Here is a 23,405-nt window from a genome sequence, read left to right as displayed (position 1 = left end):
ACCGCTGAATGTATAGATATAGGTGTAGCTACATACACACATACACATATATATGTACATATATATGCTCATATGCATATGTATGCATGTGCTCATGCACACCCTCTTCTGTTGAAGTGCCCGCTCAATCTGGCTGCACAAATTGCTTTATAATCGTCATCAATAAATATAGCCCGCTGCAGTCATTAAGCCCTCAATAATAGACAATGTCTTCCAATATAAATATGTATCTATATATCTATGTATACATATATGTATGTGTGTATATGCCTCAATACATACATACATTCCTAATTGTTGCACAAATTGAGCAATCAATGTGCACAAACATCTAGATTTCATATTTTTATTTTATTCTCTAGCTCTTCATTCAAGGTGAGAATTTTAATATGAATTGCAATCAATGTGCTATAGAAATATATAGGAACTATTAAACGAGTCTTCTGAAGTCTTCTCAGAAATATCGCTATATCTTTTATCTGTGCCTGAGATATACACAATTGCATATTATCTTAGTCTTAATCAATCAATTATGTTTCATATATGAGATAATTATATATATTCATAAAGATTGTGTTTTAATTCTTAAGAACTATTATAGACACATCGTCCAGCTGCCTCAACAATTTTTTTCGTTATGAACTCTTAAGAACTCATTCAACTCTTCATATGTTTCATGTTACATCTTTATCTCTCCTTCTATCTCTCTCTCTCCCTATCTTGCTCTTCCTCTATAAGTCTGTCTTTCTCTGCCTCTCTTTCACTTAATCTTTCTTTGTCTCTTTCCCTATATATATCTGTCTTTTTCCCCATATATCTGTCTCTTATTTTAGCTTTATCTACGTCTCTCTCTTTACCTCTTTCTTTCTCTCTCAATAACTTACTCTCTATCATTCTCTAATAAGCTTCCCTCTGTATCCCTCTTTTTCTGCACCTCTTTCTGCCTATCTCCCTCTCACACATTCTCTTCAATCTCTCTGTCTCTTTCTCGGCATATCTCGCTTTCTGTCTGTTTCTTCTTCTCCCATTCAGCCTCTCTTTCTCTCTCTCTCTCTCTCTCTTTCTCATATCCCAGAACTAATCACAACTCTACTAGCACCGTCTCTTACCCCTTCTTCTTTGCAACTCTTTTCCGCTGTAGAGGCAAATGTAACACGTCGCTCTTTATGGGTTTTTATTTTTTTCATGTTATTTTATTTCGATTTGTTTTTTCGGTTATGGGAATTCTCGTGGTTCAGTTTCATTGGAAATCAATGGACGACGTACGTGTCACAAATTATTAATAATCTATAATAAAAAGTATAATTTCAATTTTTATAATGAGACGCGTGTTGAAATGTGCGCAGCCTTCGCCCTCTCTCTGACTCCCTCTCTCCCTCGCACTCTCTCTCTCCCTCTCTCTCTCGCACACTCTCTCTGATCCTGGCAACAATCTATAATATACACAAATATGTTTCTCCGTCTGCTTCTTCTTCTGCTGCTGCTGCTGCTGCTTCTTCCTCTTCTTTCACTCTCTCAGTTATTTTTCATTTCATAAATCATCGAAAAATGAAGTTGCCGACGCATACTAATTATATTTTATTTGGTGGTTGGCCACGTTGCGCCCAGTTTTCTGTGGCTGCAACAGTGACGGGGCCAGGCGCTGGGGCAGGGGCAACTGTTCAACTGGCGCCAGGCGTTTGCAACTGTAGCGCCGTTGCATGCATTGCCCCGTGTTGCCAGTTGCTGGTAGTTAAATTTTTTTTTAATTTTTTTTTTTTTTTTTTTGTTGTTGGTTTTTCCAACGTGACGCCTGTCAGCTGCCAGCCAGGTTATAAGCCATAGCCAGTTAGTGAGTGGCCCTGACTCTGAGCTCCGGCCAAGAGTCGAGACAATTAAATGCCTAATTTTGTCTGCCCCGTGCCCCGCGCCCCGGTGCCCCCCTGCACCGTGCCCCGTGGCCTGCACTCGCTCCCGTTGCGTTTGTTTTTCCAAATAATTCATTAATAATTTTTGGTGTGTTTTCATTTCTTTGCCTCTCGCTGGCTGCCTGAGTTGCATGTGCAATGTCCAAAGCGTTGCACTCCCTCTTTCTCGCTCCTCCTCCCTCTAAATCGCCCCCTCTCTCCACCGCCATCTTGCGCAGTCTCAAGAAAGCATTAAGCGATTTACATGACATTTGCCAAAAGTAAATGCTATTAAGTGTGAAGCGCATATATCAAATTAGGGATAAGCTGGATGAGAACTTCAAATCTATATAACTCGAGCTATAGTATGGCATATGGCCTGTTCCTTGACACACATTCATAGAACTATCCATAGATGCCAGATTAAAAATTTTCAGCAGTTACACAAAGGCCTTAATATCATATTGGTATATGTATAGCTCATAAAATGTGAATAAAATATATAAATATCAAAATATCGAATGATATTCCTTATACACAATCCGTATTCGATTCCTGTTAATTTCGAAACTCTTATGCAAATCTCCCAATCTTTTTCATATTCTTTCGGAACTATTCCAAGTTTCAGTAGAGCCTATAGATTTAGATAGATTTCTATACAACTCGATAAATACTCATGGATATCTCAAAATCGTTTACATTGTCTCATATAAACATCTCTAGATATCATCAAGTTTCAGTGGAATATATTCAGTTCTATACAACTCGAGAAATGCCCAACGCATAGTCATATGCATTTCTCTGTATAACTAGCTCCTGCAATCATATACCAACTTTCTGTAGATTCACTTGAGAGTTTCAGCAAAACTTAAACACTTCAATTAAAGATATCTTAAACATCTTTTGCATTCATGTTATAGTATCTATCTCCTAAAATCGTATACCATGTTTCAGCTGATTCGCTTAGGAATTGACTTCAATTACAGCTCAATTATTCATGGTAGGTGGCAAATCCAATTGTGGCTTCAAATCGAATTGAGCGAGCGCATTTAAAATGTACAGTTAAGTGCATATATGCCCAGTTATAGTGGAGTTTTTATTTTTCTCTATATATTACTAAATGCTTTATTAATTGGTGGGCGTGCAAAATAAAAGAAAGAGAAAAACAGAGAAACAGAAAAGCAAGCACGAGTCTAGCGTGCAGTCGAGTTTGCCGGGCAATAAAATACGAGTTCGCGACGGTCTAAAGTGTTGAGAAACTAATAGATGCAATTTAAGAGATATATATAGAGATATACCATATTATATCTATATATGTATATAGAGGCAGACTCTAGCATTTGTAACTGTAATTCAAGAGCTACGGCCAAGTCGGCTGACAGCGGCCGTCGGAATAGTGCGAGAATAAAATGTGAAAATGTGAATTAGTTATTGTTCGTTTTGTTTTCAGCTACGTTTTTCCACTCTATGAACAGCAACAACAACAACAACAACAACAACAACAGCAAGAAGAAGAAGAAAAGCCACAATATGAACAACTAGAAAACTAGATGGAATACAAAAGGCACTTCAGGTAGTTTTAGAGCATTTACATTGCCCGCCTCTTAAGACGAGGCGCCACATAGGAAACCAAGAAAAGCAGTGAGAGCACACCCGACTGCATAATACTCGCTCAAGTTCGATATTGATCAAATACGCATATCCCTCTCCCTCTCCCCTCTCTCTCTCCCCCCTCTCTCTAGCAGAAGAACGATCGGACAGTAAAACGAATGAAGGGAAGACAGGCGGAAGAGCAGGCATACAAGCAAACGTACGGATGGATGGACAGATTACGAACCGGACAGCTAGATAGGGAGACTGTGGGGCAGACAGACATGCAGAAGTAGGGATAGACGGATAGATCAACAAACGGACGGATAGACGAATAGCCAGAATCACGGCCAAACAGATGGACGGACGTACGGTTAGCCAGACAGAAAGACTGATGGGCAGACAGACAGACAGGCGAATGGTACGGATGGTTCAACAGGCGGACGGACAGGCGAATAGCTAGCCACACAGCCAACAAGAGTCAGACGTACGGATAAACGGACGGACAGCCAGACTGATGGGCAGACAGAGAGGCAAACGTACGGAGCGAGGGACAGATAAACAGACGGACGGACAGATGAATGACCAGCCAGACAGGCGACCAACAAAACATTAATTGAATAAACAAAAATCGAAAACTAATACACTGCTCTCGCACTGTGAGCGAGTAAAAAAAAAAAAAAAACGAGCTAGGAAAGACAGAGTGTTGCAAGATTTAACAAAAAGGTGAAAAAAAAGAATAGAGAAAAAAAATAAATAAATAAACGTTGCTGCTGCTCGCAGCGTAAAATTAATTTAATTAATTAACGCTAATAGTATTTTATTTTTTTCATTATTTTTTCTCTCTCTCTCACTCCCTCTCTCTCTCTCTCTCTCGCTCTCTTGCGCTCTGCATATGCGCGTTTTTAATCAGGTTTCAGCTGTAGACAAACTTAATTACAGGCAATATAGTTGTCTAGCTGTTGCTATTGTTTATGCATAAACATATTTATTAACGACTTTATAGAACAGCAACAGCAACAGCAACATCAAACAAGAATAACAACAACAACAACAACACTAGCAACAACAATTTGTGCTTAACACGAAGCGAACTGAACTCGAGCGAAATGATTGACGCATTGTTTGATACATTGTTGCCCATTTGCCATGTGACACGCAAAAATCATGTCACACAGCAACAGCAACAGTAACAACAACAACAACAACAACAATTATCATCATCTAAAGCAACGCGCAAAGCTTTTCTTAATGAGCCAACACACAATTTGCGTGACGTTTGCACAAAACAAAGGCCCAAAGCAACTTTGTTGCTGTCTTTGTTGTAGCTGCTGTTGTCGTTGTTGTTGTTGTTGCTGTTGCTGTTACCTTTTCACCTGCCTGCCAATAATCAAACAGCAAACACATTTGACATTTGTCAGTCAATAAAAGTGTCAGCACGCATTTGACAAAAATTGTGGGTGCAGCACGCAGAGCGATAGAGAGAGAGAGAGAGAGAGAGAGAGAGAGAGAGAGGAAGAGAGGAAGACAGATAAAGATAGAGAGAGACAGAGAGAAAAGGTCAGACAATTGTAGAGAAAGTAGAGAGTGAGAAGGAGATAGGAATTGGGAGAGAGCGATAGTCAGAGACAGAGAAAGAGAGGATAGAGTGTGAGAGAGAGAAAGAGAGATAGACAGAGAGAGAGAGAGAGAGAAAGAGAGAGAAAGTTTGAGAGGAAGACAAGGAAAGTAGGGAGAAGCAAATAAAAGGAGAGGGTCAAAGAAAGAGTAAGAAAAAGAATAAGAGAATAACAGCTAAAGTGAGATCTGAAGAAGTGAACGTAAGTAAGAGCGGAAAAACTTGTTGCACAAGCTTCATACTTCCCTAGCACAAAAAAAAAAATAAAGGAGCTTTAAGCTGCTCGTTGAACTCGATTAAGTTGAAGCTATTATATTAAGCATAAGGTTTACCAAAAGCTTTTGCCCTAAGAGCTCATGCCAAGCAAGTTTGAAAACCCTAATGAAGTCAAATTCAGTTCGATTTTCACATTTGGTATTCAAAAATCAAAATTTAACCTAAGCAAAACATACAAAAATCGATTAAAAAGCTTCATTCAAGCTGAAAGCTCAACAAGCCAGTCAAATAATAAAAAAAAGCTGCATAGATTTCATTTGCGATAAAATTGATAAACTTCCACAACGGAAGAGACAACACCTTGTGGAAGATTTTCACCTGGTCGACAGATCAGCAATATGGAGCACAGGTACATGGCACAGGTAAGCTGAGCGGTTAAGGGGCCAGACGACGGCCAGGGCAGAGCGGGCAGAGCTGAGCAGTTCGCAGCATTTGCCAACTGACTTTGAGGCTGATTAGCTGTGCGGCGCCAGATGTTGGGAAAGACAAAAGACTGAAGATGCGGAGCACTTCCGTCTGCAAGCGCCAGGCTTATCTAACCAGATAACAGGCAGACAAATATACAGAGAGAGAAAGAGAGAGGGAGAGAGTGAGTGATGAAGAGAATTTAAACAAAGGGAGGACAAATATCTCTAGCTCAAATAGAAACAAAAGCAAATACAAACAACAGCACAGACAATGCAGAAGGAGAGAGAGTGAGAGAGAGAGAGAGAGAGAGAGAGCGAGAGGGGGGAGAGTAGGTTGTCAGTTTACAGGTGCTCAGCAGGTGTGGGCAACAGGTAAGTCAACTGATTAAGTGCATGCAAATGCAATCATCAACAAATTTCAACTTCAATGAGAATAAGGTAGCTAACTTCAAGGTGTTTAACTGTCACCTAAGACTTAAGCCACAGGCAAAGATAATGAGCGAGTGGGAGAGGGAGACAGGGCGAGCGAGCGGGGCAGAGCGAGGGAGAGGCCGAGTGGCGCTTGGCATATTTGGCCGTTCAAACAGCCAAAAGACAACAAATAAAAACAAACAAAACCCAAAATCTAGCTGGGCAAACAATACACCAAAAGCCTATTAAACGCGAGAAGACAAAAGAAAGCAACGAATAGTGAATACCCTGTAAAAAAATAAAGTAATAATAATAATAAAAAATATGTTTATGCATATTTTTCATGTTTTACAAATTTTAATTTGAGTTTATTGAATTTGCTGTGGAGCTAAAACCCCCTTTCTGACTGCTGAATACCCTGTAATTCAGCTGAGAACGTTTCTAAATGAGACTTTATTGAATGCAATCGAAGACAACGAAAGCAATTAATTAAACTAAAACTAAATAGTTAATAGGCCCAACTAATATGCCCATTCGCTTGCACTTGGCAGGGCATTGTGATATGCGTTTAGAAATCTATTTGCATCGCGCTGGCAGCAAATATTGCACTTCCGTTTCAATGCGACGATGCCGAAATTCAAGTCAAGCTTGTCTATTTGCTTACGGCTAATGGAAGAGCCGCTGACAGCAGCTGCCACTGGCAACAGCCGCAGTCGGGGCACGCCCACCTCCCGCCCTGGCAACCCTCTTGGCCTCTTGTGCTCTGCTGCCTCTTTCATTCTATCAGCTACATATATATAATTTGTTTTTCTTTTTTTTTTTTGGCAACAATGAGGCGAGTGGCAACAAAAGCGCTGCCAGAGCTGGAGAGATGTGCCTTGTTATTGTGGGCGTACGAGCGGTGGGGGGGGCGTGGGGGTTAGTGTCTGGAACTTGTTACAATTGCCCACGCATAGCAGCAGCCGCAGCTGCTGCTCATTTGGCTGGCGGGGGCAGAGACAAAAGCCGGGGTTTACTTTTTAGGCATTGTTAGACGACTTAATCGTTAGATTTGCTCCGTTTTTCCATTGTGCAGCAGTGTGAGAAAGAGAGAGGGAGAGTGAGAGAGGGAGAGTTAGAGAGGGAGAGTGAGAGTGCGCCGTGCAGACAAAACGTCTCACAACGGAAACGCGGCGCTATAATAAATTTGTCTTCAGCTGTCGTCGGCCTCAATTCCTAAGCATTTGTTTGGACATGGCACGAAAAGAGGCTGCCCGCAGTCGACGGCGACAGCGACAGCGACAGCGACGTCGACGGCAACAGCGAGAGCATTTGATATCCTGCAGCGTGTGCGTCCTCCCGGCGGGAGCTGCCAGTCAAATGCGGCGTATGCGCAATATGCGCCAACGGAAAACTAAATGGGAAAACACAAAGAAAAGGCAGAAGGAATACAAAAGGCAAAGGGAAAGGGCCAGGGAGGGATGCCCCGCGGCAAATTATGTTGTTGCGGCATTTGAAGCAAATGCAACGTTAACGTGGGCGTCTCTAATCTTGTTTGTGCGGTTCGCTAATCGCTCCGCTCTGATCAGCTCAGCCCGCCTACGGCTTTGTGTGGCACGCCGGATTAGGAGCAGATCCGATCCGTTCAGTTCGGCTGCGGCTGCTGCTGCTGCTGCTTCGTCCCGACTCGTCCTTTCCATTCGCTTTTGTCAGCTCCTGTCAACGTCTTTTGGGCTCATCATTAGCCGCCGCTCTCGCCTTTGTCTGGCTGACTTCGGCAATTTCATGGCTCGCATTGGCATTCAGAGATTCATTCAGAGCTCACTTGACATCTGTCGGCAGCTCGCCTGATGTCATCTTGTCCTTTCTCCTGATCCTGTTTCGCCTGCGATTAGTCCTTGCCCGAACCCCTCTCGAGGCAGTCATTAGCCTCTCCTCTCTCCTCTCTCCTGTCTCCTCTCTCCTATCTCCTGTCCGCTGTCGATCTTCGGCTTCTCACACAGGCATCGAACTGCCGTATTTAGCCTCATTGGCCTTTGTTCCCTTTGTTCTCGCCTTTTACTTTACCTACTTTATCACTCGTTTCGTATTGATTGGCTTGCTATGGCTTATAGATCACCAAAAACTCTTACGAGTCTACAGTTAAAGTGGCTTAGCCCGCACTTTGCCTCTCCAGATCTGCAGATCTCTGGGTTTGGAATCCAACAACTTCCTTGAGCACTAATTATGAATTTTTAATTCTCTCTCTCATTCTTACTCTCTCTTATTATATCTCTCTCTTTCTCTCTCTCTATTTAGTTTAAATTTAGGGCTCGCAATCATTATGACCTGCAAATTATATCTCTCTATCTCCTCTCTCTCTCTCTCTCTCTCTTTGTATGTATCTCTCTCTTTCACTTTCTCTCTCCTTCTCTCTTTCTTTTAAGATTAGAACTCGACGTCCACAAGCATTTACCTGAAAAGTTATAAAATTGAAATTCTCTCTCTCTCTCTCTCTCTCCCTCTCTCTGTCTCTCTCTCTTTCTCTCTCTCACTCGCTCTCTCTCTCTCTCTCTCTGTCTCTCAGACTCGCCTAACTATAACCTAAAAAAAATCTCACTTTCTTCCTTTCTCTCTCTCTATATATTTTTCTTTCCCTCTCTCTCTCCCTCTCTCTCTCTCTCTCTCTGTCTCTCTCTCTCTTTTTCTCCCTCTTTGTCTATTGTCAACTCAAATCCATCTAATTTGTCTTACTCTTCCTTCTACAATCTGAATACGCAGCTTACTCTCTGATATACCCTCTCTCTACCCCATTCTCTCCCTCTCTCTGACCCTCTATTCAATCTAAACTTGAACCTTCTCTGCCTGCAATTGCATCTAAATCTCAATCACACTTCGGACTGATCTAGCTACAACCTCAAGAAGTTTCTCCATCTCGCTCACTTTCTCGCTCTCGCTCGCTATTTCTCTTTCGCTCCCTCTTTACCAGCCTTTGTATAAAGTATTTCTGTTTGCCTAGCGCTTTAAGTTCCCGCTTTAAGTCTGAGTAGCGAAGCATTCAGCCCACATCTCTGGCCAACTGGCAGCCATCATTGCAGCGTGTGCCAAATACCAAGGAAATATTTCTGCTCTTTTTTATGAGAAACTTGGCCGTTGCTGTTGCTGTTACTGTAGTTGTTGTTGTTGTTGTTGTTGTTGGTGTTGCCGCCACGCAATTGTTTTTCCAGTTATTTTCAGTTGTTCGCTATTTTCGTTTCTGCACACAAGACGGAGCACTCGTATTTTTCGCATGGCCGTCAACTTGATTTGAATATTAAAAAATTCCAAAACATAAAAGGTATTTTTATTTGTGATATTTTGTCGCACCTCAGCGACAACGTACTTGCCACCTCGTCAACGTCTCTCAGTGCGGCACGACAACGAAATTAAGTCCAAAATGCGGCCATGCCTTCTCGTTCCCCGGCCAAACTGAGCCGGACTGGACGGGACGGTGCTAGCCTGGCCTAACCTGACCTGGCCCGAGCTGTTTGCTTTTTTCATTCCTCTCCCTCTCGCCCGCCCTCTCCCTCTCCCTCTCCCTCTTCCGCGTTTCTTTTCATTTTATCACGGATCACAGTCAACGTCCCGGTTTAATTTAACATAAAAGCGCGTTCACCATTAGGCGCTTTAACCAACCCCCTAGCTAACTAACCACCCGCCCCACCCCCTCATAGCCGCCCCTCTCGCCCGCCTTTTTATGGGGCATTGAAATTTATGAGGCATGCTCAGGTTTTTATTAGATTTTAACTAGCCTAATATATAGGACTGGCGCCAGGGCCAGGGCCAGGGCCAAGCAGGGCTGGGCCCCAAAACGCAACGTGCTAAAAACATTAAATATGTTAATAAGTTTCAACGCCCCACCCACAGACAGCGGCAGAGAGAGAGTGCGAGAGGGAAAGAGAGAGAGAGGGGGGGGGGTAGTGCACAAGCGCAAAATTAACTAAAATGTTCAAGTTTTAGCGCCAAAGTCAGAGCAAAGCGAAAACTCAGAGGTTGACACATTTGGTAATGAGACATGAGAATGAAAACGAGAACGGGAATGAGAACGGGAACGGGAACGGGAACGAACCACTGCAGCGCCGCTGAGTGTGGTGCCGGGCTGTGGCTTAAGTACCGTCGGTCACGTCAACTCGTCAACTCGAAAAAGTCAGAGCTGGTAGAGCTGGTAGAGCTGGCGTTATGCTAATGCCCAATGCCCAATGGCTGATGGCTGATGGCTGATGTCTGATGCCTAATGCCTAATGCGCAATGCTAATGCCCCGCGTGCCACTTACAAATATGACAGATGTCTGGGCGCAGTCGCTGGCCTCTGGAATCTGATGGCGTTTCGTTTTATCTGCGTGTAGCTAGCTGTACGCAATTGAGGTTAACACTTGCCCACTCAAGGCAGCCGTCTGATAAGATTGGAAATGAACTACAAAATGCGGGGCTAGGCCGAGAACGAATATTCATAGGTGAGCGAAAAGTGAAAAGTAACGAGCGAGGGGAACGAGGGAGAAGAGAGAGAGAGAGAGAGAGAGAGCAGAAATGAAGCAGTGAAGCAAGGAAGCATTTCAAAGAAGACAAAGTTATGGAAAGTGAAAGGTAGAAAGGCTAGTGTAAGAGGGAGAGAGGGAGAGAAAGAGAGAGAAAGAGATAGAGGGAGAATGGGAGAGAGAAAAAGGGAGGTATGATACCATGGAGCTAGTGAAGCAAGGAAGAATCGTAGATTGGGGTAAAATATTATAAGAAAACAAAATGAAGAGGAAGGCAAAGGAGGGAGAGCGATAGAAAAAGTCAGACATAGAGAGAGACACACAGGAGGAGAGAAGCTTTCCAGGAACAACAATAAAAGAGATGCGGAAAATGATTGAAGGAAGTACGGATTCTAGTAGAGAGAGTGGCTAAAGAAGGAGGCGAATGTAGACTAATGAAAGAGAAATAGCGAGACCCAGAAGCTGAGCGAAAGAGACAGGCTAAAGAAAACGTTCCACAAAGTCCGCCATGTCTAGAAAGCCAAAAAAATTCTTTGCTAAGCGAACTAGTTGGCTGTCGAGCACCGTTCCTGCCCTCCAATTGAAATTTCCCCTAATTCGGTAAACGACTTTAAAATGCAAAGTTAGTTCCGATTCCTATACATTTGAAACAACATTAAACACACCCATAAAGATCTGATCTATGAAGTGAGGTGGAGTGCTGCACACATTCTCCCCATCAAAGCAAATGTAGAGCAGAGTGGAGCAGCTAGACTCCTTATGCTGCATAGCAGCGACTCAGCTTTGATTAAGCTCATGGGAGACATTGAAGTAGATTTCTGAATGATTTCTGATGAACGTGAGTTGGTTTATTGTCGAGCTGTGAAATGAAAAACTATGAAAATATTTCTGGCAAAATTCTTGAAATGCAGCCAGAGTCGTCGACTCACAGTTTCCAGCTCTACTCCACTCTATCCCGCCCTCTCTCTCTCTCTATCACTCTCTGTCTCTGTCTCTGCGTGTGGCAAAGTGGAAATACACACAGCTTGGCTGAGAAAGGATAATTGATGGGCCAACTGGGAGGGCGGTCTGCTGCTGCTGCTGCTGCTGGTGCTGCTGCTGCTGCTGCTGCTGCTGCTGCTGCTGCTGCTGCTGCTGCTGCTGCTGCTGCTGCTGCTGCTGCTGCTGCTGCTGCTGCTGCTGCTGCTGCTGCTGCTGCTGCTGCTGTGTGTGGGGGAGTGCGGGGCGTGGCAGGCACTTGTAAAACTGTTTGCCAAAAATATGCAAGCAATTAAGGCAACTATTTCCGGAGCAGCAGCAGCAGCCGCCGCAGCCGCCGCAGCCGCCGCAACTTGCAACAGCTGCTGCAACAACAAAATCTAAAACGCCGCGCGTTGCCCAAGGATGCGCACAGGACACGATTCAAGCTGCTGTTGCCTAATCTGCCCAGCAGCAGCACCAAACTTGATCGCAAACTGATAGCCAATGGGTTTCGGTTGGTTATTTCTTCTTCTTCTTCTTCTTCTCATTTTTTTTTCGGTTTTTTGGGTTATTTATTGTAGCCAAGCTGCAGATACCCTTTGCACTCTCTCATCTCTCGACGCCCGTCTGCTGTCTTCGTATGCGGATGGCATGATGTATGTTGGTCCCCTGGTCTCGTTGACTCGTTGTCTGCTGTCTGTCTGTCTGTCGTCTGGGTGCGTGCGCCGTTCAGCGTCACGATATACGCTTAGATAGTGAGCCGCAGCGCCGCAATTGATGGCATTAGGCATTAGATAAGAAATCAGACATTTATAGGCACACAGGGACGAAAGGACGGACGAACCAGGGGACTACTCGAACAACAGCAAGCAGCAGCAAAAGCAGCAGCAGCAGCAGCAGCAGAAGAAGAGGAAGAACAACAACATCATAATCATCCAGCGGGCAGAGCTATCATTAAATAGCTTAGGGGTTAGGCCAGCAGCACTCAGGGGTTGAGCACCGCCAAGGGTAGCAACTAATTTCGATTTTATTTTGCCAAAGTGAGAGCGTGAGAGAGAGGGAGAGAGGAATACAAAGAGGTCCTCTTCCAAGCAGCCATTGCCCATGTGAACTACTCAGACCCTTTGTCTGAAACATCTCGTTGATGGAATGCTAAGAAGTTTGCCACAATTAATGGATGGCTAAGAATTGCCAATTGCTGTCCATGGACAGGGGAACTTCAGCTGAGCGTGGTAGAGGCTGCACAAGATTTGCCAATGCTTCTAAAGTAAAGATTTGCCAATCGAAGTTGTTTAGAATTAACCAAAAAGGGGTTTATATAGTAAGGTACATAGGTCTAGTCGACAGCAGTCGAAATAGTCTAAGAACTTTGGGTCTAACTCAAAGAATTCTGCCTGCATTTTCCTTGAGATGTCTCAAGGATTTTTGGTAGATTAAAGTCGAAACTTTTAAGTATATCAATTAAGAAATGAAGGGCGAGATGGAGAAAGGAAGAAAGAAAGAGAGGGAGATAGATAGAGATGTAGACAGAGATCGAAGATGTATGTGTTAGATAGCCAACACCTCCTAGCAAAGTCTAACAAAAGTCTCAGATAAAAACTTTTCATGCCTTTTCATGTACCTCAAATGGAACTTTTTCATGATATACAGAATCTTCATTATGAAATTCAACATATTTTATATACATCCATGCATATTTCAACTACATTTAAATTAATATGAATACAAGGGCTCCCAACGATTCACATCAATCTGATCTACTTCCATAGCACTACCTTCTATAAGTCGACTTTTGATTATGGTCTATCTTTAATGGAATCACATAGTATTATGTTACTATTATTTATCATCATACACCACATTAGAGAATTATTATTTATATTACCCCAAACTTGCTTAGAAAGTTCTTGTGGAATATTGAATAGCTCAACTCATATTTGGTTTGATGCGAGAAAGTTTTGTGTTAGTTCCATAACAAAATGGTGGAGGAATCTAAAAATGTATTTATATGTATATATCTAAAGATATATGTAATAGTTAGTTGATTCATTTAATTGGCTCCATATTGAAAATGGAGGCAAAGCAACCACGAACCAGGTCCTGGGACAGGAACAGGAACAGGGGCAGGAACAGGGGCAGAGGCAGGGGCAGGACTATGGTTAGTGCCACGGGGTCTGCTGTCAACTTCAAAGCAGCCTTTCAAGTTGTATTTTGGGCAACACCTAGCAGGCAAGACAAGATGACTACCTGCCTGGCTATGACAGACAAATTGGCCATATCCCATATCTCAATGCAAACACACACACACATCGAGAGAGAGAAAGAGAGACAGAGAGAGAGAGAGAGAGGGGGCGGGCGCACATGATTTTGCGGGCCGCCTTTGATTTTCTAAGCGAATTGTTTCAAGACAAGCCACAGGAGCAACGGTCGCTCGACCGGCGGCAGTGGCAGCGGCAGGAGCAGGATCTGAGGCTGGATAACAGGATAAGGATTGAAAAGGCTTGACAGGACATGTGAGCTTCAATTAATTTGATTTGCGTTTCAAGGGCCAGTCGAGCAGCGGAAATGGAACTCCACTTCAGTTTATTTGTCAACTTGGCTGTGATAAATTTTTTGCGCTTGGTCTGCTCCTGCCGCTCCTGCGACAGCGACGCAAGGGCGACGACCACTTGGCCATGGCTGAATGAGCACACAACGAGCCACTGCAGATGCCATTTGAAGATGGCCAACTATGCTTTGAACTATAAATGAAACTAATGCCAGACAGGCAGACCAAGAGACAGGCAGACAGGCAGGCAGACAGGCAGAGGGAGTCGGCGAGACGACGAGCAGGAGTCGGATGAGCTGCTGCAGCACTTTGGGTCGTTAGGTCCTTGGCACTGTAGCTGGACCGCTGCTTGACAACGTCTCAGGGCACCGCTTAAAGTGCTGCCAGGCAGGGAGGAGGAGGAGCAGGAGCAGGAGAGTGAGGATGGGGGGGGGGATCAGTCTTTAGCCTACGTGGGGCGGGCGGCTTAATTGGCAAAGGCATTGCGCCAGCTACAACAATTAAACGCATTAGCCAACACCTCAGACACTGAACGAGAAGTGAGGCCAACCCTCGGTGCAGTTCATTTCAATAAATTTGTTGTTGTTGTTGTTCGTATTTTAGGGTTGCGACAGCCGCAATATGGCCGACAGTATAAACACACATACACACACACACATACACCGGCACGCACACACATATGCGCTTGGGGCGTTTTAAAACGCGCGCGTTTTTTTCCGTTTGTTTGTTGTTCATAATTTTGTGAAATTCTTTTCTAGCTTTTGCTGCTGGCCTGCGAGCTAAGTGCATTTCAATGTCGACTCAGGTTGGCAGGTCAAATGGGCATGCAAGCACAGTTCACAACACACACACACATATATATATACAATTATATAGATGTGGGCGGTGGGCGTTGCAGCAACGACTTACTGTTGTTTTGACACGCAGCCAGCGGGCACAAATTCAAGCATTCAGGCAGGAGTCGAGCGCGTGAGTGCGGTGGGCAGGCGGGAGGAGGGAGGCGGCCAGCGGGGCTGACCTCGGTGCCAGGTGCCGTCCGCTGACCGCAAAATGTGTTAAATTATAGATTTGAGCGTTTGCTGAGAGCGACAACAGCTGTTGGAGCACTGCCTCTCTCTCTCTACAGCTCTCTCTCTCTCTCTCTCTCTCTCTCTCTCTCTGTCTTGGGCGGGGAACACACGCAGCGCCTTGTGTCGGCACGCGGCGTTTGAACTAAGCGAAATTAATGGCCAACACAGGCTACTTAGCGGAGGAGCCAAAGCCCACGCACACAGAGACAACAACAACAGCAAAAACAGCAACAACAGCAACAACAACGACAACGACGACGATGTTGTTGTTGTAGCCCTTATGGCATTCGCTGATGTCTGCGCCGTCTTGTTCGGCTCGCGCGATTTATGACTTGGCATGCAAAGAGGCAAAGCACAGCTAAAGGCGGTGGGGGTAGGCGGGGTAGGCGGGGCAGCCGGGCCAGCAGACATGACAAAACTGCATGGCGCCCGCCAGCGTCGCCATCATTGCGACGCTGCGCGCTGTTTTGCCCACCCGTTGCGATGCCGCCGCCGCCGCCGCCGCCGTTGCCGTTGCCGTTGCCGCCGCTGCCTTTGCCTGATCAATAAAAAAGAAACTGCAAAATTTGCGCAGCAGTTGATGAAATTTACGCGATCGGCAGCGGCAAAGTTCAAAAGCAGCGGCCTTGGCGGCTAAACAAACTGACCACCAAGCAGCCGCCGAGCACCACCGTGCACCACCATGCACCACCGTGCACCATCGGCCACCATCGAGTAGCCGCCAAAAGCCAAGCCGCCAATTTGTTTGGCGCTCACTGCGCCCCAGCAATGAAACGAAAGTTGTCGTCGTCGTCGTCGTCGTCGTCGTCGTCATAGACGCCGTTCCCGTCTTTATGTGCGTCTTATCCGTGCGTGTGAGAAGTTTTAGATAAGACGCTGTTCGCTGCTCTCTGTCCCGCTGTCCCGCCGTCTGTGGCGCTGCTTGGCTGCGATACTTCAAAGTGGGCGCCGGGCAGCGCTTAAAGCATTCGCCAGCTACGCAAATTTTGCATTGATAAGCCAGCTGGGAGCAGGAACTTGGAGGCAGTGGAGGCGAGTGTTAGGTGCCGCAGCAGAGCATCCTCTACACACACACACGCATATATGCATGTCTTTATGTGTGATACAGTTAGATAATGATTTGCTTTGAAGTCGGCAGCGGCTGCCGCTGCAGCACGTGTTCGTCCAGCTGTCATCGAGCTGCGGAAATGAGAGACATTTCCAGTTGCAGCAATGCGAAACTAGCAGATCAACAACTTTGTCAATAGATATACCAGAGCCAACTCCGAAGTACTCCGAAAGTTTGATAATTACTTTACTAAACACACATCCGTATCGAAAACATTCAAATCATTTGAAAACCGAGCTAAAATGCACACTCCGAATTACTACGAATAACTCGAATTACTCTGAATTTCTTGTAATACATACTTTAATTACACTTTAAACACAATGGGCATTACTGGCAAAAATTCAATATTTGCAATACTCCGAAAAACTACTCATCACTCCGAATGACTCCCAAGGCCACCTATACTCCATTAAACCTATATCAGCTACGTATTGCTAGCAGCAACTCACTATGCATTAGTCCGAATTTAGTTGCTAGTAAAAATTCATGAATGACATTACTCCGAAAAAGTAGTCATCACTCCGAATGGCTTCTGAGACCACATATACTACATCGAACGTATAACAAATACGCACAGCAAGCAGAACTTCATAATGTACATTAGTCCGAATTGAATCCGAAAGAGTCGTCACTACTCCGAATTACTCTTCATATAACTTTTGGTATATAAAATATATTTCCTATATAAAACACGCCTTGATAGTACAAATTCATGATTCACATTACTCCGAAAAACAAGTCATCAGTCCGACTTTAAGTTATGCATCACTCCGAAACTTCTGCAACCTGTCAAGTTTTGTAACCATCGATGCCATTTGTTCAGTTACAATGATAACTGATAAGAATGAACTGAAAATATATATCGTGTATTTTGTTTTGATCTGTTTTTTTTTTTTTTTTTTCATCGATATACGTTTTTTGTTGTCAGGATCTAGGGCTTAAATAACTAATGCGGTAAACAAAGAAGACGTACAGTACTTACAAATCCATGTTTATCACTAATATTGTTGGTCAATTTTAATTTGTGAAATGAAACAACTTTTTGCATCCATTGCTCACCCGTTGTGGGCGAATCTGGATGGATGTACATGCGTTTTGGCATTTCGGGATCCGCTTTGCCAGCGACCATCCAGCGACTGTTGGAGAAAAGGAGATTCATATTTATTGAAATATATATATAAGTATATACATACACTCACACACACACACACACACACACACTTACCTATTGTGAAATTTATAACGATAATCATCCGCCGCAACGATATCCAGTAGCAATATGTATTTAGCCTTGGCATCCAGACCCGAAACACGAAATTTCATTTGCGGAAACATTTGTCTGCAACAGAGAGAGAGAGAGAGAGAAAGGGGGGAAGAGTTGTGGTTAGAGCGAGCTGGAGCACAAGTCATTTTGGCTGGGTAATCAAATAAAACATTAATCAGCACGGCATAAAGCCTAAACGCAGCAGCGGTTCTCAGGGAGCCCACCAGCAGGCTCCACAAAATGCCCCAGCAGATGCACACACACTGACGCACACACACATGCACATGCACATGCACACAGGCACTCTCTCACAATCACAATCATCATCATCATCATTATCAGTGCCTGGCGAAAAGCAAACAAAACCCCAAACGGCGATCAGTCGAGTCGCCACGTCGTTGCCAGGTTATCAAGTGGCGCCAAGCCGCAAATTGTTTCCAGCTCCAGACTGGCGCTCGAGCGCAGTCGAGTCCGAAATTCAAATTGGCCACGGCCACGGCTAAGGCTAAGACTGCGACTGCGACTGCGACTGCGACTGGGACTGAGACCGAGGCTTGTTGATTAGCCTTAGTCCATGTTCTGGCCATGTTGGTGGCAATGCGCAAACTCGAAAATTACATGGCCAAGCCAAGGCGATCAGTGACCAGGCTAAGGCTCTAGCTCGCCTCAGCTAACCACCCAAGTAAAGGGCTGCACCCTCACACACACACACACACACACACACACAAATATGAAAATTATAAGTTTAAGTAGCAATCACTCAATCGCTGCCCTGGTCGCCGTCTTCGACTCCAGCTCTGGCTCCGGCTCTGGTCGAGCGCCAGCGCCTCATGAATCAAATTTAACGAACGTCTTGTTCATGTTCACAGATCATCATCAGCTGCGCCTGCATTTTGATAAAAAAAAAAAAAAAAAAAACGAAAAACGAAAAAAAAAAGCGAAAAGGCAAAAACTCCAACAAAAAGGCCCCCAAACAAGCCCGGGCCAACAAGAGAGCCTGACTCTGGGCAGAGGCTAACAAGCTGACTGATGTCTGACTGCCTAAATGACTAACTGACGAACGGACAGACGGACAGACGAATGGACGGCTGGACAGGCAGACGAAACGGACGAAAGACAGGCCGAGGCACTAACTGAACGAACTGCAGCGATGTTTCTATTTAGAGAGCTGCAAAAGATGAAGCGGGGCCAGCAGCCAGCAGAGCCAGTGGGCAGAGCAGGAGCGCTCAAGATGCGCCAGCTGGGCATGCACGACGACAAGCATACGCTGTAAGTGCGTAAAAGTGAGCGAGGATGCGGAGAGGAGAGATATTTATAACGAAAGAGAGATATACATATATACATAAAGAGTTATATAAGGAATCGAAGCGGAACTTGAGCAATGAATGAAACGAACTTGAAGGAGTTCAAGGAGTTCTTAAATCGTAACTAAAAACCTTTGTCGATTAAGCTTTTTATAGATATTTATGAAAATGCCTAATTAAAATATATCATATGTAATTATGATAAATCACATATATCATATATTATACGTAACCTTGTATTACGAAAATTCAGGAACTGTATGCTTTATGGTCTTTGACGATTATGCCTCCTGTTGACTACCCTCTCTTCCTCTATCGGTCAATTTCAGTTCTTAAACTCTCTCTCTCTATTTGCTAACCTCCTACCTCTACCTCTATTTCTGTTACCCTCTATTCAACTATCAGTTACCTATCTCTTTTTTCACTTCCTTCTATCTGTTAACTCACCGCCCTTTATTTGTTATCCCCTCTCTTTCTAGCTGTTATAGCATCTCAATTTATCTGTAACGTTCCCTCTCTCTTTATCTGTTATTTTCTCTCTCTCTCTCTATCTATCTATCATTCTGCTCTCCCATCTTCCTCAATCTATTACCCTCTCGCTCTATTTGTTAGATTCTTTCTCGCTCTATCTGTTACCTTCGCTCCATCTATCTGATATCCTCACACTCTCTCTCCCTCTCTGTCTATCGGTTATTCTCTCTCTCACTCTGTCTATCCGTTATCCTCTCTCTCTTTCTCTCTTTTTCTCTGTCTATCCGCTATCCTCTCTCTCACTCTGTCTATCCGTAATCCTCTCTCTCGCTCTCTCTCACTGTCTGTCTGTTATCCTTTATATCTCTGTCTATCCGTAATCCTCTCTCACCTTCTATCTGTTATTGCCCTCTTTCACTCTATCTGCTAACTTCTTTTTCCTTTATTTGTTATCCTCTTTCTCCCCCTATCTGTACCTCTCTCTCTCTCTCTCTTTCTCTTTCTCTCTCTCTCTATTGCTCTCTAATACCCACTCGCCATTTCCAGGGTATTCCAACGTTTCGGGCCATTCGCAATGCCAAAAAGCTGCTGCCAGCGGCCCACGTCTTGCCAGGCAGCGTCTGCCTTGAGCCGGGCTGGGCCTCTGCGTTCCCCCCACCACGTTCGACTGCCTTTTTCGACTGCAAATTATTTTTTATTTGCGAGCCAGCAGCAAACGAGACTCGCAACGAGGCTGAGACACTGGCAGAGACAGAGACAGAGACAGAGACAGAGATAGAGACAGCGACAGAGCAAGAGACTTGGGACATGGCACTGGCAACTGAGGCCGTGGCACGTCTGCCTGGTTAGTTGGGCTCCTTTTGGCATCGTTTCTGTTCTGCTCCTTTTTGTCTTCTCTTCAATTTTTTTCTGTTTTTTTTTTTTGGGTTTTGTTGCTGTGCTGTTGTCTTAACTGAATAGCTCGTTAACATTATTGAGCACTTGGCGCCAGTTGTTGGCAGCTTGTTATGGCCAGAGCTGGAGCCAGAGCCAGAGCCAGAGCCAGAGCTGGAGCTGAAGCTGAAGCTGGAGCTCGAGTCGAGACGCATAGCCCCATAGCCGCAAGCGCCAACTGGAGCCAAGACGCTTGGCCCCTAAAAACAAATCGGCCCACCACACGCGCACAGCAACGCCCCACACCCTGTCGGCCCCCTGTCCCCCTCTTGCGTCTCTCTCGCGCTCTCTATGTGTGTGTGTGTGTGTGTGTGTGTAGGTAGCTCGAGCTGTGCTCGACAACAAAACGATTTGCTCTCGTTTGTGTTTGCCAAAGCTGAGGCTGAGGCTGAGTCTGTGGCTGCTGCTTCTGCCTCTTCATCTTCCTCTTCTTCTGCTTCAGCTTCTTCGTCTGCTTCTTCTTCGTCGTCTTCTTGGCTTCGTGCAAATCGTTACGTGTAAAACTTGCACCTTTTGACCGAAAGTTGTTTGTTTTGCTCAAGAGGCCACACATTATTTCTTTCTTTCCTTGTTGTTGTTGCAGCTAATTCAATTTCCTCATATGACCAACTCTCTCTCTCTCTCTCTCTGCTGCTGCTGCTGCTGCTGCTGCTGCTGCTGGCTGTTTTTATTGCAGAGCAATAACAAACAACAACGAGCTGTTAATGTGGCTTGAAAGTGTTTGGCAGGCTACTTGGGCTCGACCCAGCGCGCTGCTCGCAGCAACCCAGAGCCCATAATTAAGCCTAATTAAGCCAACGACTGTGTGCGTGTGCGTGTGTGTGTGTGTGTGTGTGTGTGTGAGGTGTGAGCTGTACCGCTGCATACTTCTGGCTCACTCGCTCGCATCCCTATTGAGGTTAATGGCTAATCAATTAGCCCTGGCTTCAAGCACTTGGGCTCGGCTCCTGCTGCCTGCTGCATTCCCTGTGCCTCTACCTCTGCCTCTGCCTCTGCCTGCCACAGCGATTGAGTTGTAATTGGCATTTCGATTTTCCATTGACATGCTCCAGGCCCAAAGTCAATGCCAGAGCCACAGATAACGCTGATAAAATATATTTATATTGCAGACATACACACATACACATACACATATATATAAATGCCGCCCGAATTACGTAATGACAGAACACTAAATGCTATCAAATGGCCGGGGCAAGGTGTGCGGCATATCAAACGAATGAGCCAGCGACTCATCGTGACTTTGGTGACTCTATCCAGTTTAGCGGTAGCCACACAATTTTCTATAGTCCGATTGGGCAGCTGAGGGAGGTCTAGCAAGCAGTTTGCTATCCTTTATCGAAGGAAACGAGGAAGGGAGGGGTAAAGTATGAGAGATAAATAGATAGAGAGAGAGAGAGAGAGAGAGAGGGAGGGAGACAGAGAGTCTTGAATTATATGCCTAAATTTTAGCTATATCTCAGAGTTGGAGCCTAGCTCGACATTAGGTGGAAGAGAGAAGGCAAGAAAGAGAAAGTTAAATAAAGTTTTGGATTATATCACTAGACTTTGGCTATATATCACTAGATGTACAACTCATCGAGAAAGCCAAAGAGAGGAAGACAGAGAGCGCTAGAGGGAGAGAGAAGCAGCGGGAGAAATTGATTAAAGCTTTAAACTCACATAAAGCTGACTCTGCCTTGAGCTTCACGCGATAATAATTCCCTAAACAGCTCACTGATTAAGCTTGATACTTAAAGTTGGTTAAAGAGTAGAGCTCAAATGTGTAGAGCTCTCTAAGCGACCTCAAGCCTAGAGTATTACTCGCTATAGATTATAGCGGAATACAATCAAAGAAAGGGAATCAGATATACGAAGAAAGTGGGGGTAAATGTAGATTCAGAACGATCTAACCATGAAGCTGGTTAGATTCAGAAGGATCTAACCAAGAGGCTGCTTAGATAGATTGACAAACCTGCTCAGATCCTTGTGTATCCCATTCAACAAAATCCTGTTTAGCTCCCTTTTACTCTATATATTTGACAATAAGTCTAGCTCTATATATTTCCCCTATATCATCTCTAACTTTTCTGTTGCTTTTCGATTTCCTCTTCCCTCAAACTATCCGTTTGCTCAGTTCCTCTCTACTGATATATTCTGCTTCTACTATACTTTGTAACTAATTCCTATCAACTATCAAATGTTTTCAGCTCTCTCAAATTCTATTTCAAATAATCATGAAATATTTAGATATGCATTTAGCATGATGCACGCCTGGCTCACAGTCAAAGTTTGCTTCCGACTTCATTTGGAGTTGAGTTTGGTAAGCCTAATGGAAATTAGATGACACACACACGCACACACACACACACACACACACACACACACACTCAGACTCACACACATGGCACAAGACAGTAGCCGTGTGGCACAGTGGCACATTTAAAAGGCGTTGCGCTATCAGCCGCAGCTAAATGCTGTCCATTGATGCACCTGTGCAGCGTCGTCGTTTATCGTTGAGGTTGAGGGTTCAAAGACGCTGCCAGCCTGCCAAAGAAGCGTCAATTGTCAATGTTTTTTATCTGCGGTTCAAATCGACAGTCGCTCTGTGTGTGTGTGTGTGTGTGTGTGCAGACGTTAAAACAAAGACTCTGGCAAAATGCAGACTCGAGCGGCGTCCCGCGCGCCCCGTCGCTGCTTTGTCAACAAGCGCGGGGATTAAAGGAGCACCTGCAGCTGCCAACAACAACAACAACAACAACAGGAGCAGCAACAACAGCAGCGACGGCTGTTGACAGTTCGCCTTTGTGACAACAAAATTGTTGTCGATTTTTTTTTTTTATACATATATTTTATTTTCGTTGTTTTAGTTTTGTTTGACACCGGGGAGCGAGCAAGAGAAAGAGAGAGAGAGAGAGAGAGAGAGAAGGGGAGAGACAGAGGGAGAGTCTGGAGATATCCTTTAATCTCTTTGGGCAGGTTTGTCAACACATTTTCGAATGTGCATCGATAACTATCGATAACTGGCGCAACGAGGGTGCATATACTTAACATGGAGATTACAACGCTCTTTACATATGCTCCCAAAAAAAAAAACGAAAGGAA

At 44.6% G+C, this 23,405-nt stretch overlaps 1 protein-coding gene across 7 annotated transcripts in view; it reads right to left on the bottom strand.

The window, feature by feature from the left end:
- The window catches only part of LOC6585241 (optomotor-blind protein), a 98,391-nt gene that overhangs the window by 35,463 nt on the left and 39,523 nt on the right, over window positions 1-23,405 (bottom strand). For 4 of the 7 annotated variants that reach the window (XM_032732580.2, XM_044010707.1, XM_032732583.2 and 1 more), the window contains exons 2-3: window positions 17,575-17,688; window positions 17,323-17,485 (exon numbers count right to left, since the gene is read on the bottom strand). In XM_032732580.2, coding sequence (XP_032588471.1) covers window positions 17,323-17,485; window positions 17,575-17,688 — 277 coding nt within the window. The remainder of the gene's footprint in view (window positions 1-17,322; window positions 17,486-17,574; window positions 17,689-23,405) is intronic. The other 3 variants (XM_032732582.2, XM_032732584.2, XM_044010712.1) reach the window with 1 other exon arrangement.

This window comes from Drosophila mojavensis, unplaced genomic scaffold, assembly GCF_018153725.1.
Source record: "Drosophila mojavensis isolate 15081-1352.22 unplaced genomic scaffold, ASM1815372v1 contig_136, whole genome shotgun sequence".
Taxonomy (NCBI): domain Eukaryota; kingdom Metazoa; phylum Arthropoda; class Insecta; order Diptera; family Drosophilidae; genus Drosophila; species Drosophila mojavensis.
The sequence above is the reverse complement of the archived record's forward strand: the minus strand, read 5'-3'. Positions and strand labels throughout refer to the sequence as shown.